Source organism: Pyxicephalus adspersus, chromosome 6 (genome assembly GCF_032062135.1).
Source record: "Pyxicephalus adspersus chromosome 6, UCB_Pads_2.0, whole genome shotgun sequence".
NCBI lineage: Eukaryota > Metazoa > Chordata > Amphibia > Anura > Pyxicephalidae > Pyxicephalus > Pyxicephalus adspersus.
Genome location: NC_092863.1, coordinates 12,359,765 through 12,374,625, shown reverse-complemented (window position 1 = coordinate 12,374,625; position 14,861 = coordinate 12,359,765). Strand labels below are relative to the sequence as shown.

Here is a 14,861-nt window from a genome sequence, read left to right as displayed (position 1 = left end):
ACTTATGTTGAAAAAAATATTTAAAAAAATGGCTCGAGTTATACTTGGTTTCTAACACATGCCCGAAAAAAAGATATCTGACTGCTTTTACAACGGTGTCATTTTATTTTTTTTTACTTTTCACTTTAACATAGCCACCTTCCTGTTCACTGACCTGGTGGTCCAGCATTAGAAGCAAGGTGCACTTCACATTCACGTCCCCTGGTCTTTTCACCTGAAATCCATCTGTCTCCTGAGTGGTTGCCATTCTGTGCCACTAGAGGGAAAAGAATTTCCTTTTAAAATGCGATCCTTTATGTGTTCTGGGATTGCAAAACTATAAGAAGCAGGGCTCATCTTACACAAGCAGCCACTGAGTCACTAAGAGGTAGAAGTGTTGACCTCTTTTTACAAAGTTGTTTCCTTGCTAGCTAGAGGAGTGAGATGTTACTCCAATGCTATCAAAGTATATACAACAGCATAAATGGTATATAGTAGCAAGGTGTATGTGACAGTTAGCAAGGGAGCAAATCCATAGACATTATATGAAAAGCTTGATTAGGTTCACATCTCCAACAGCCAAAATTGACATAGTACATGGCCCTTTATCCTAGGGTGAGGAGGCCTCTGTTGGCTCAATAACTCCCTATAGTAGAATACTATTTTATTTAATAGTTAACGTCCACAAAAACTTTAACTGGTGTATTATAACACCAAATGCTGAATCTATACTATAATTTAGTATAGGATCAGACATTTGTCTAGTTGCTGGGTCTTGGTCTGTAATACAAGCTAAATCCTACTGAGGAGATAAATGGTAATACGTTGTAATTATTAATGTGTTCAACAAAATTCGTTTTTTCCAGCCTATTATTTTGCTTTATGCAATACATATACCTTATTAATGGGACTTTAAATTTGTATTGTTTTACTTACCTCAACTAGATGGTTGTCTGGTCCATACAGCTCTCTATCCAGCTCAATAACAAGGCTTTTGAAAAATGACGAGAACTTTCTCTTCTGCTTACTGGGCTGTAGACATACAGGAATGAGATAGTTGTTACACAGTCATACAGATTTAAGCCTATTGTGCCAAACATATGTAACCTGCTGTTATCTACTCATCCTACCCAAAGACAGATTAGGGCTGAATGGGGCCCTAATCAGAGTAGCAGCTTTGGTCATCCACCTTTTAGGTATAAAGAACCTGCCCAATCAACATTGTTTACACAAGAAAGTCCTTCTCTGATAGACACCAACAACATTGAAGTCCAGTCATGCTACTACAGCCTCAACCATTTGTGCTACTCCCTGGGTTCAGCAGGGGCATTCAGTACAGCAGGGGCATTCACTGTTCTCCCCAGCAACTTTCACCCGTGTGCACCACCCGCCACTTTTCAGTAACCATCTGGCTGTTTTTGAGTCACAATACAGGGTCACTGGACAGTTGGGGCATAACAGAAAATGATGAAAAAAAATGAATATACTAAGAGGCTAGCATTAGAAAGTTGGAACACAATATGGGTAGGCAGTAGAAAGCTGACAATTATAGGGGATATTGGACTCCAATGACAACAATAGGAACACTAAATATGTCATCTGTTGTCTGCCCACTTTTTGACCATCCGCCCACGGCTTCTTTCCAACCAAGCCAAAACATAATATCTGGGGAGAACACTGGCATGAATGTTATAATTTTATTGATAAAGAGCTGAGTGTGGCCGTAGACCCTCAAATGTCTCATGTGTGTATTCTGCATAACACCCTGAAAAAGTCATAGTAAAAGCAATGTGATCAGTGTTCACCTTCCAGCACATTTCCCTATTCATAGGATTGTGCTAGACAACATTTTTTGGGAAAAAAAAAAAAAAGATATGCTTTTAGCCAGGCCATATTACTGATCAATAATCTACCTTCCCATCACTATTTGTTTTGTTGATATCTTCTTCTATTATGCTTTGTGTCCTATTCCCTTTCTCACAGGCTAGTCAAAGGACACATTACCTTACTGAAAAAGGTGATACTCATTTTCCTAAGACAGACAGACTAATAGATGAGGATTTCAGATACTCTTGGTCCTGTTTATTTGGTATTCACAAAGCCCTAGGGCTAGGTTTACATGGGTGTTGAGAATAACAAGCCAAAACCAAACAAATGCAAAGTAACACAAAAGCATTGTGTGTGTCTGTGCATTGTGTATACTAGCCCACTTGATAATCATGTTTAGAATAGGCATTTGCTTTTCAAGGCATTAAAAGAAAAGCTTTATTAAAAAGCATCAAACACTGTTTTTTTTATACATGTGAAGGATGCTTAAGTGTTTCTTACTATGTTACATTCCATACTATAGTCTCTTACTCACATCATCCAGCAGTTTTCCTTCAACTCGCAGCTCCCAGGAACTGACTCTTTCTGCTTCCTCTCCATCAGGTTTTGCAGGAGTGAATGTGTTGGAAATATATATCCTCAACTTGCGCTTTTGCTGGAGAAGGACATTTTTTGTCAGAATCTTGAGTCAGCTCAATAGCATTTTTTTATCACCTGTTCACTAACGTGTAGATGAAAAGTGCACATTTGGTCTTAGATAATGTGGATAAGGGGCAGATTTTTAACAATGGAGGCAAACCCAGAACATTCGTTGAGAGCCTAACTTCTCCATCAAAGCTTAACAGGCAGGAAGAAGATCTTCTAATTTTACAAGCAGCCAGTCTGAGCATCTATAGTCACTTAGGGGATTACATGGATTAGACTGTAAACTTGTTGGGACAGAATTCCAGTTCTTGTGTGCTTTTGTCTAAACAAACATATAAGGGGCATCTCTGCCTTCATGAAAATGTCCCAACTTTAAGTCTTTCAAACAAAAGTACAAGAAAATACCTGTTTGTAATAATCCTTCCAGAAATTCAGTAAGCTCCTAAAAAACCTATTATGAGCAGTCTCTGCTACATTAAATCAGTTCAGTTCTTCCAGGTGGAATACAGAACCCCCCTTCTTTATGTTATAAAGATGTTGAGAGGATGGGGTGTTCTTTACTCTATGCAGGCCTGAAAACATTGCTTGGGTAATTGGGAGCTCACTGGATTTCTGACAAATAAGAGACATTTTTCTGCAGTGAGATAAAACATAATTGATAGGGGGTTATTCAAAATTCATGCAACAAAAGACTTATTTAAATTACAGAAATTGATTGGAACATCATGTAGAATGTCTCTGCTTCTCATTGAAACAAGCGTTGTCCAGGTCTACATGACAGCAGGGGTGTTATTATTCATACCCAACCTACAAGTCTTGCACATGGGTCCTGATAAGTCTTAGGATCATTGTGCAATTACAGCTACTCTCTTTTCATTACACTGTACACATTGCAGTATAAGAGCAAAAGAGGACAATATAGCACTAGGTGAACAAATGATTCCTTGTTACCCAAAGAAAACATAAATTCTCAGATAAATTACTTTTAGAGAATCCAATGCATCGCTCAATATTCATGTTTTACTTTCCATAGCATTTTGCCCTAATTATTTAAAAACTAAAAGTCTATATAAGCATTCTGCTTCAAAAGAAAACAGGGAACTAGAAGTATATCAGTCATTTGATTATTGTTGCATACTTGCCAAATATTTCACTAAGATTTGCATTCATTTTCAAAAAGGAAGTAGATGTGTTTGTTGCCAGCAAAACTTGTTGTTTTGTAAGTAAATTCCCAATATCAGCAAGTACTTACAGTCAGAGGTTTTTTGATGGCATCCTGAATCTCCATCCTTTTCCTGGCAATTGTCTGATCTAGTTTTCTTTCAAAAGCCAAGAGGTCCATGTATGCCTGTGACTCTGGGACCAGTTCTCTGATCTGTAGACAGAAATGACAATTATTGACATAAACATGTGAACATATTAATGCATATATGATGTATTGGTGACTAGGGTTAACATTTTCTGTCTCTCTCTCTACATATTACCAGAAGAAACAGTATTGATTTTGAAGCTGCCTCAAATCACATTCGTTAAAATTCTTCCTATAAAGCTCAACTTTGGGAAAAATTAAAAACTGGCCTAGAACTCGGGCTCCACTTGCACTGCAAAGGTTGACATCGGTTTTACTTAGCTTATCCCTCACTCCTGCAGGATTTTTTCTGTGTGAATAGTTTCTTGAAGTTACTTAAAGTTCAGCATTTTGTTGGTCACAGGCACTCTGACATCATTGTGTACAATGCAGGACCAGCAGTCCTGCATTACAAATGAGGATGCTGAGGGCTCACCTAAAACCTGGAAAGATGGAGGAAAGAAAAGAGTGCCAGCTGTGCAGGGAGCGAAAGATGAGGAAAGTAAACCCTGGCAGTGAGTTTCACAAGAGTTCCACAATATATATATATTTTATTGATATGAATTTGTGACTTACCCTCTGGGGCAGAACTTTGTCAGCCATTTTCCTCCTCTTTACTCTAAAAAAAAAAAAAAAAAAAACTTACCCTCTGGGGCAGAACTTTGTCAGCCATTTTCCTCCTCTTTACTCTAAAAAAAAAAAAAAGAACATTTCAAATATGAAGCATAGATAAGATAGGTATCTTTGTTCAGTAATATAATATTTAAGAAAATATAAATGCCCAACTCTAGCCAAAATATTTTAATTTGTTCGGGGTACAGCATAGAACAATTACAATTTTTGGTTCTCTCACCTCTTGACAGGACAGGAAACTATAAAAAAACAGGAACACTGAGAGTTTTTACTTATTGCTGTCTGTGCCTTTCTGTCCCTTGTGCCCCCCCACCAATTTATTTTACAGTCATCACAGCACAATAAAGAGATAAAAAATGTCCTCAATAGGATCACAGACAGGAATAAAAAACTTGAAAACATGTAACTCTTCTTTGCTCTATTCAAAACTAATAATAGATTACCTGGAGGTGGGCTTTCAATGAAAGGGAACGTTAAGGGAGCATCTGCAAAACTTACCCCCTCCTCTGTGTGCCTAGAGAATGATGTCCTTGTGGGCCCATAAGCCTCTTTCTAAATGGTTCCATCAACATGGGGTTCATTGCAGGTCTCATGGGGGGACCTGCACCATATCCTGGCATCATCGGTGAGCCAACAGGCATGCCCGGTACTGGCATCCGTGCTCCAGGAATCATTCCAGGTCTCTAAAAAGACAAAAAAGAACAATATGTAACTATGTGTAACGTTACACCTGAAGAAGTATAATAAAAAAAAAGGATAAGTAAGTAACCAAATGGAAAAGTCACTTTTATTGGGAGTTACTTATTACAAGTACTGTCTAGTTTAGGTAGTTTTTCTTGTGAAGGGCCATGGAGTTGAAGGCGCATACAAGGCGCATTTCCTAATCCAATAAGCAGGCCCTCTCTAGAACCATTCAATCATGTACAGCTGTTTATTGATTGACAGTTCAATTTTAGGAATTCATTTTAACCCTCCTTACTATATTTTGTCTTTATTAGTATTGCTCTACAATGTAGACATGATGAACTTCAAAAGACTGTTTAGGCTACACGGCATCTAAGCAATATTTAACCCATCTGTCTTGATCTTTTTAATATGGGGGAACACTTAAAATAACTTTCAGGTCTTCAGGGAACCCCTGGTATAATTACTTAATTCACAGCTCACAGTATAATAGCATGGTGGTCAGTGGAAAGAATGCCTCCTACATGCATGGCTGGCCAGTGGGAAGAATGTCACTTTTACAGATGTAAGAAAAGTTAAACTTTTTTATAAAGATCATTGGTGTTTCTTAAAATGTCTTGAGAGTCACACATTACTCAATGAAATCTTAGCAGCCTATGAGAAACACTGATCTATGCAGATACTTGCAGGTACCGCTGTGTGTGCATCTAAACTGTTACAAAAAGCTGACAAAAATAGGTACCTTGTTAACCTTTCAAAAGCACCTCTTGGGGGCCCAAAGGTCACTGGTTGCAAACCCAAAGTTTATGGCAGTGATGATCACCAATGTAGGGAGCCTTAAATGTGGCCCCTGCCATCACCAAGGGCACCACATAATATTAGGCTATACAGAAATCTATCAAAAGACTACAGACTTGCAGAATGTGATGGTTAGAGACTACAGAAATGTCACAAGAGATGGTTAGAGACTGCAGGCATGTTTTAGATGGTGGTCAGGGTCTATACACGTTATAGGACTTGTTGGGAGATTAGGGTCATGTTTACCAAAGAGCTACAGGTACAAGGTGCCTATAGTATAGTCACTAGTTCTGGTTTATGTGCTAGGCCATGTAGAAATAAAGTGACCAGTGGGTGGAACCACAGCACATAGCAGGGGGGACCAGGGAATAAGAAGTCCCAAAAAGCCTGGTGTCTACACAATCCTGCTTCTGGACATTTCCAGGTTAGATGATGAGCAGTGTTCTTTAGTATACAGGTAGTCCCAGGGTTACATACAAAATAGGGACTGTAGGTTTGTTCTTAAGTTGAGTTTGTATGTAAGTCAGAACAGGTACATCATTTTAATAAATGCAATTAGGACAGATGTTTGTCCCAACATATTATTAGGAAGTGTGGTGTATAAAATCCTCACTGTAATTAATCACAAATAAAAAAAAAATCTTTATGGAGCCTAGACATTCATTAATTTCTGGAGCAAGCTGTGCTTTGATATGCAAAAAGAAAGAACTGCAGTTTGTTTTGGTCATTAAAGAGTTACAAGAGTTTGAGAACAGCAAAAGACTTCTGCAAGTCATGCGTACCACCTCCTCCCCCCATCAAGCCTTCGTCCTGCACACAAACAAGCAGGGAAGCCCCGTTCGTATCTAGGAGTCATCTGTATGTCGGATTTCCTTAACTCAGGGACTACCTGTACTTTCCTTGAGCCAAAGTCATTGTGAACATTAAGTGGGGCTGTACGATCCCATAAACCGGGGTTCTGTGCAGGTGTAAACAGGAGGAAGGCGCTATGAGGTCATGTGACCTACCAGAAGAACATGTGTGGGCAGTGATCAGTTCTATTGCTTCTGAGACCATGAGGAATTCATTGACAGGTGCAGGTGACCATCTTCTGGTCCTGCAAGGTTCAGCTCCATATACTTGTATGTGAATGTATAAATGTCTAATATGAACCAAAGGTCATCAACATAGGCCTAAAGGGGTTTTTATAATAACATATATAACAAAACACCCATCCAACTTGTGCTCTGTAAAGTGAGTCGAACAAATACAGATAATGAGACTGTAAAACATGGCAGTGCAGCTTTTGATATTGTCGGATCAGTGTAGATAAAATAACCTTTAATCCATAAACACAAATCACCTTACTTACCAGAAACGACATAATACAAGGAGCACAACAACCAAACAAAAATGCTTTGCAGACTCCGCCCACTTTCACGAGGCAAGCAGGAACCTCCTGGGTGTGCAGGGCAGATTTTTTCAGAAGCCGATTGGCTGCTTGCACATCTTGTGACTTTCACACTGCCTGTCGGGATTGTAGTTCTCCCAAACGCTTCTTCCATATCGAAATATAAGCTAGGGACTATAATACCCATAATGCCCTGCGCGGTGCAAAGCCCGCGCACGGAAGGGCTTTTATCTAATTTTGTCACCTCAGGCGGACGGTGCGTGAGGAGAAGCTCCGTGCGTAATATAAAGTGAGCATTCTGAGCAATGACATTACAAGTTAGGTGAGGGGGAAATATATATAATTATCATACCCTGCGGCTTTTGCATTTGACAAATATGTGAACCATTACTGGTTTGAGGTGATTCAAGTTCAGTTTGTTTACATGGGTTAATATATTACAATGTAAATAACCCACAGCACTTTTTTTCATGTTATTCATTCACTATTGCATTTTTTTAAATTATGTTTGGGAAAAAAGGCCACAAATTGCACATTGCCATGGTAACACATATCTACAATGGCCGCCTGATGCACCTAGGTTGCAATGGAGTGAACACAAAGTAATGTGGTGCAGTGCTAACATGGTGCAGGCGCCTGCAGCCTTTTCATATGAATGCACTGCGTGACAAAAGCACATCAACATGACATACAAATGTATATAGAACCTTTATATGTTAATGTTCTCTAAAATACTAGTATTGCTCTGTATGTTCCACAATTACTTTTACCGTGACCCTGCAAGGTGTTGTGCACCCAGTGTGTACTCCCCTGATTTTACTGTAAGTTGCATTGCGCTTCAAACTTCAGCTCATATGGTTTTAAATGCCCCCAGGCACCCATTTCCAACTGCTAAGTTCTCACAAATGGCTGTCAAAATGCTTTTCAATATCCCAGACGCCTAGCAAGTGAAAATAGGCGTCTGGGAGCCTTCAAAAGAGCTTTTGGCCCCAGGTTTGTTTAGGAGGCTGGAGGTCTATGGAGGTAATGGAAGTGGCAGACTGCATGGAGACGCTGCATGAAACCTCAATGCAACTAAAAAGTCTGCACAAAAAGCGTTTTAGTTTCAATAAGTTTTTTTTTTAATTTTACGAAAAATATACATAAAGAAAAACAAAGCTCAAGTAACAAACATTGTATCAATTCACAATATGCAATAAGTATATATTAAACAATATATTGCAACAGAACCATAACAGTTATAGCTTCCCAAGACTATGGATCCCATGCAGTATGGTGACCAGATAACAGACCCTGGGGCCCCATAGACCACCAGGAATTAGAAAACACCAACAACATAGAGTTTGGGGGGGAGGGAGGGTAAAGTGTCAGGTTGCACAGTCAGCTAAAATACACCACTTAAATTTGTATACTAGATCATATACCAGCAATCATATAGACAGTAATGAGCAGTCCCAGCCTGTTGGCATATAGTATTCAATCCATGGAGTCCAAACCCTCTGGAATCTGGTCATGGAATCCATAAGTAGGGTTTCGGTGCAGGTGGGGACTGGTTCAAGCACTAAACCACAGCAGTCCCATTGTCAAAAATCACTTGTCTGAACCTATTCTAGGCATTCGTGTTTGCACATGTTATAATGGCTGCAGGGCTGGACCTATCCCAGTGTAGGATGTGTAGCTGAAGGCGGCCCCTGACAGTCCTCAGCCAGAAGGGCCCCCTGAAGCAACTCACAGGGTCCAAGCCTGCCCTCTGCTGACAGATTGTGGCACAGGCTGTGCTCTGATCAAGGGGGGAAGTAAACATAGATTGGGGTGGGAGAATTGTTTGGGGGGGCACTGTTGTCTGTCTGTGTCCATCACAGAATGGATGTTACTGAACTGCTCACTAGCAACCCCATTCATCCCTGTGGGAAGCCACATGTAGTAGTGTCTGACCAGCGGGCACAGTTTGTAAAGGAAAAAGTAAATGCACTACAACCTCACCGTCTGTCTGAACTAATCCTTAGCCATGCTTGAAACATGTCAGTAATAGGATTGCTAAGGAGAGCTTTTACCTGCTTCCAATGTATGGCTCACTCATCTTAGAAATGCTGCAGAATTCTAACTCACTAGTTGTGGAGCAACACTTCACTTATACAGCCAGCTAGGAAATGATGCTACAGCAATGGAGGAGAAAGGATTAAGCTACATTCTACCAATATCTAGTAGTTTCTTCTTTTCACTTCTGCCAAACGGTTGGGGAAAGCACAAGTTCACCTTAAGGGTGACAGGTGCTCTTCAGGTGAAGGCTGATGTGTTTGACCCATTTATGTACCTGTGCACAATGCAATGCGTGCTGTTCGGGTACATGCCTGGTGTAGGATTAGTTTAGGCGACTTTTAAGTTTTAGGTTTACATTATCAGGCAGGTCATTGTTGCAGAAAGGGACAGGCTATGTCTCTTATGCAATAATGTGTCTTACCTGCCTAATTGCTCATTTCTTCTGCCCTCAAAGCTGAGCTGCGCATGCACAACGTCAGCATTTGTTGCCAGGGAAACAGCAATCCTGGCTTCCTTTGCGCATGACAGGGGGGAAATAATTCCTGCACGCCTGAGCGGGAGTTATGTCATCCGACCGAAGCCAATCAAGATGGCCAAAGATTGGCTGTAGGAGTTAAGCTGCGTACACACTTCCAATTTTTATCGTTGGAAATGAACGACGAACGAACGACGACCGGGTCAAAAATCGTTCGTAAAAAAAGTAACCAACGACGCCGACGAATGAGAATAGTTGCTGGAAATGAACGACCGGACCGGCGGATCGGATTGGACGACGATCGTTTACCATCTATCGTGTGTACGGTCGTTGATCGTCCATGGTCTGAGCATGCGTGATGAACGAACGTTCGTTCACTTCCTGTCGTGCACGTCACTTCCTGTATCGCTCAAACGATCGCATCTATTGTGTGTACAATATCTGCGAATGATCGTGTCGTTATCTGCATGTACAGGATCGGTGCTATACGATCGTTCGCCAATATCGTGCAGGGTCGTTCGTTTACCAACGATAATTATTGGAAGTGTGTACGTAGCTTAAGAAGAGAAGGAAGATGGTGGAACCCTGTGTTGGAATGCATTGCACAGGTTTAGTTTTGCTTTAAATAGTGTAAGTAGGACTTTAGAATAAATGCAGTTTTTCCATCTGTTCTATAAAACTATCAAGAGCATTTTGGCAGGTGATTGTATATAATTACTATCATGCAGACCAAGCCAAATGCCCTGGCACATAACTTGTATCCCATAACTCAAAGCACATTTATATTTGTAGGTCCATCCAAAACAGACATTTCAGATCTGTCAAGTGCCAGTTCTGTTAATCACTCAATGGTCTATTATATCTTTTGGTAAGTTACCAAACTTTTGTATTTTGACCGCCCATCATGGAGAATTTCTTACTTTGTTAGATTTCAGAGCTTTTTTAGGTCCAATTTACACCAGGGTACCACAGCACACTGTATTGTGTTACTGATTGTTGTGGGGCGATGCAAACAGATGCAATAGGAAGATGCTCTGCGGTGCCAGTGAGAAATGCCACTGCAAGAAATGCCACTGCATTGCAGCAACATATGTAACACATTACCCCTGTGCACTGGTATAAAAGAGCTTTTACATGATAGAAAATGCAGCAGGAGATGTGGGACTCCCCATAGGAGACTGCCCATAGGGGAATGCAAGTCCTTACTGCTAGATTCTCCAAAGGATAAAATCTAGTTGGTAATTTTGTAAAAGCAATTCTGAGTGTACTAACCTCTTATACTACAAAAGAAAAAAATGGTTATATTAATAGCGCGGAATGTATCACGCATATGTACTTATGATTTATAACCAGAAGATTGTAAATTACATTGGCAAAGTGAATTCTTCATTGAAAATGGTTAAAATTTGCAAAGCAGTGTGATTTACACATGGAGATTTTTTTGAATTATGCACACAGATAATGTGATTTATATGCAAAGAGAGGAAAATTGTACCCAGAGATATAAATTATAAGCAGAGGAATGTGAATCCTGCTGCGAAGGAAAATATAATGCACAGAGGGATGTGGATTACACGTTCAGATGGGATGCACACACAGACAACAGAATTATGGCAACACGGCTGGAGATATTCAGGCAGCAAGGCGAGGACTGTACAACTGGGTCCTGTAAACCTCTCTTTATAACTTGTAACTTGCTTTATAACATGGGCAGTACCTTTGTGGCAGTGTTTAGATATTGTTCTGTTGTCAGCATAGCAGTGACTCTTTACCATCTGTCACCAGCCATGTCATTGTAAAAATTAAAGCCGGCCTATGTGTCTCTTCTCAACCATCTTCCCTGAATCACAACATACTCATCTTTCCTTACTTACACCCTGGAGTGGTAAGATATATTGATCAGTGAGAAAATGTCAGCTGTGTAAGCTCCAGGCTAGGTTGTTAGATTTTAAATAGCACCACTGACATCTTCCAAGGACCTGTGTGCAGGGACAATTCTGCATTGTACTTGCATAACCAGGGCTCCTCAACTCCTGGCCTTGAGGGCCAGAATCTGCACATGTTTTTAGGTATCGGCATTAAATGAAGTAAGCATTGGTTTGATAAAGAGTTAGAAAATATCAAAATTTCGCCTATATGTGGCATTTGAGTTGAGGTTCCTTATGCTAAATACTAAACCATGGATATTTAATTGTAAGCTCTTCGGGGCAGGGTCCTCTCCTCCTGTATCACTGTCTGTATTAGTCTGTCATTTGCAATCCCTATTTATTGTACAGCGCTGCGTAATATGTTGGCGCTATATAAATCCTGTTTAATAATAATAATAATAATAATATTTATTAAATACATCAACTTGTGTCTTGCAGTGACCATTGAGGCTGCTCTTGCCTGTACCTAAAACATATAGTGTCTGCTAATGCTGGCCTCCCTAAAAATGCTACTTGCCTGGCTGATCTATGATGATCTGACTTCAACTCTTACTGAGCCACCTATGCTGCACATTTGTTCTGTATTACTAATAGGAACCAGGGAAATAGCATCAATAGCACTTCCCAACTCCTTTTTTGCACACATACCTATCCTAACTGCTTTTCCCTTAAAGCTATATTCAGGTTTGTAAAAACACAATTCCATTTTACAGTACAATAGTTATGGTAGCAGCCATTATGCAAAGTTAGGTCACATCCTGTACATGTCCATTCATCTGTTTTACAGAGTCTTCCTGGTTTGTTTACTCATTGATTAAAAGCCTTTCTTTTTCTCTCCTTACATCAGGGATCTGATTGTGACACATTTCTATTTGGAAAAGTATTTTTGAGAAAGTGGAACCAAGTAAGTTTAACCATGTCAGTTACTTTTTTTTTTGGTCTGTGATAAGGCGTGATAATGGTTGGGCAAATCTATTGAAGCAGAAGGGAAATTTTGACTTAAGTCTTGCTTTAGACAACTGACTGACTGCAGCCTCTCAACCCCCTGCCTATTGTGCTACAATCTTAAGCTGCGTACACACTTGCAATTTTTGTCGTTGGAAAGGATCTTTCACGATCCTTTCCAACGACAAGGGGCTGCAAGATGCATGAACGATGCTGTACATACAGCACCGTTCATGCTCTATGGAGAGGGGAGGGGGGAGAGCGACGGAGCGGCACCCTGCTGCGCGCTCTCCCCTTCCCTTTCATTACGATCGGCTGTCGTCCATCGTCCGTGGATCCGGCAGGTCGGTCGTCCGGACGATGGACGACACGGACTGTACACACGGAAGATTTTCGCCCGATAATTGGCCGATGCCGATTATCGGGCGATAAAAATCTGCCGTGTGTACGTAGCTTTAGTCCTAAAAAGTAAAGAAAAATTGGAATTAGTGTTTAGCTTTGCACTTCACCATGCACAGGCTTGCAGGTCTTTTGCACTATTTTTAAAGCTTTGTATTACAAAAAGAAAAATTGGTGATGTTTCCGAACTGGTACACGTTATCGTTCTACATTACTGTTTTATTAATGATATTAAGTATATTTTATGTATGTCAACTATTCTCAAGAAATATTTATTATAGCCCTGCCTTGGGTATAAATTTTCTTCAAGACCACATTATTCCAGAAATATGACTCAGAATAATATCATAAATGTTACCCTGATCTATGTGATTTTTTTTTTCCTTACAGCAAGAATTTGAATTTGGTCCAAGCAATAAGAAGAACTGGATGCTAGCAAATGTGAATTAAATTCATATATGTGATTTATGTTAAGAAAGAAGGATTGTTTGGAAGTCAGAATCACATGTACGCAAATGTAAGTTTTTCCTCAGCAAATGTACTTTTATTTTTTTTTTGTACACACATTTTATAGGAAGGTGGGGATAGCTAGAATTTGAGTTCATACTTTTTCCTATATGCACTATTTTGAGGTTTTAGGTGTTAAAAAATGCATTTTAGTTTGTGTGTGTGTTGGTGGGGGTAAATTTGGCTTGGGCAGTGAAGGGGTTAAATCCTGAAAGGGAATATTGCTATCCCCAAAGCTTATTTGCTGTTTTTCTCTCTAAAGCTCCAGGTTGTGGAGGTCCTTACCTAAAATGCGGGACTGCTGTGCTGCATTGTACTTGATGACATAAGGCCTGCAATGGATAGATGAAGCACCTTAGGCTTTGTGCACAGGTTAGATTAGGACCATAGGAAAAAATCTTTCTTATAACTTCCACTGACACTAGAACAAATGTATGTTGTAAACAGGGTGCTGATCAGTTCTATGGAGAGAGGGAGGACAAGCGAGAGGAATGTACAGTGCTTGTCCCTGCTTGGTCATTAATTGATTTGCTAGGACAGATCGATGAATGACATCTTGGGATTGTTGTACATATGCTAGGTTTTCAGTCAGTTTAAGTATTTGGGAGACTGGTCATACAAGAACAGTCAGGCCCCCTTCAGACATCCGGTCTAAAACCACACAGTTGTCCAGGATAACCTATATGCACATAGGTGTGGTAGAGTCAATAGCAGCGTTTGACAAAAATTGTGTGGGGCCTCTAAATGTGATTGTATTGTGATTTACTGCGCTGCAAAGGATTATCGCCATCTCCAGTCCTCTGGCAAAACCAGTGCTTGCCATGGTTAGAAAGCATCCACATTTAAGTCAGGAGAAGCAGATAGTTGCTCTAAGACAACCAGAATCTACACATATTGCATTCAGAAACCACACCATGAGCCAAGGCAACTATAATGCAAATTTGTGCACAAATGGTTCACAACCACTCTATTTTAAATGAGAGCACAACTGAGCATATCATAAATTGCTGCAGTTTACTTAGCATCTGAAACTAGCCATTCATGTGAATGAAGCCTGCAACTCATGGTTGCCTAGACCACGTCTTCGGCTAACAACATTATATAGGTATTTTGAAAGTTTAGATATACTTGTGTTTAGTGGTTTGTCTCTTACGAAGATGCAGTAGTTCCAGTCCCTGCAAAGCTTTCTCCACCACAGTGTTTACCATTGTTTAGCGAAGAGTGAGAGATGCAATGACCTGACATACTGAAATATATATATAT

General features: G+C 40.1%; 1 protein-coding gene and 1 long non-coding RNA gene across 2 annotated transcripts in view; one reads left to right on the top strand and one right to left on the bottom strand.

The window, feature by feature from the left end:
* SMARCD2 (SWI/SNF related BAF chromatin remodeling complex subunit D2) overlaps nucleotides 1-14,861 on the bottom strand; it is a gene marked incomplete in the record, with an annotated part of 28,940 nt that overhangs the window by 8,335 nt on the left and 5,744 nt on the right. The window contains 6 exon segments of the mRNA XM_072414570.1: nucleotides 155-256; nucleotides 916-1,011; nucleotides 2,342-2,461; nucleotides 3,704-3,826; nucleotides 4,446-4,488; nucleotides 4,931-5,115. Of these exon segments, the coding sequence (XP_072270671.1) occupies nucleotides 155-256; nucleotides 916-1,011; nucleotides 2,342-2,461; nucleotides 3,704-3,826; nucleotides 4,446-4,488; nucleotides 4,931-5,115 (669 nt within the window).
* The window catches only part of LOC140333132 (uncharacterized), a 4,603-nt gene continuing 2,352 nt past the window's right edge, over nucleotides 12,611-14,861 (top strand). Inside the window, exons 1-2 of the long non-coding RNA XR_011921291.1 lie at nucleotides 12,611-12,651; nucleotides 13,482-13,608. This is a non-coding gene — a long non-coding RNA (uncharacterized lncRNA). The remainder of the gene's footprint in view (nucleotides 12,652-13,481; nucleotides 13,609-14,861) is intronic.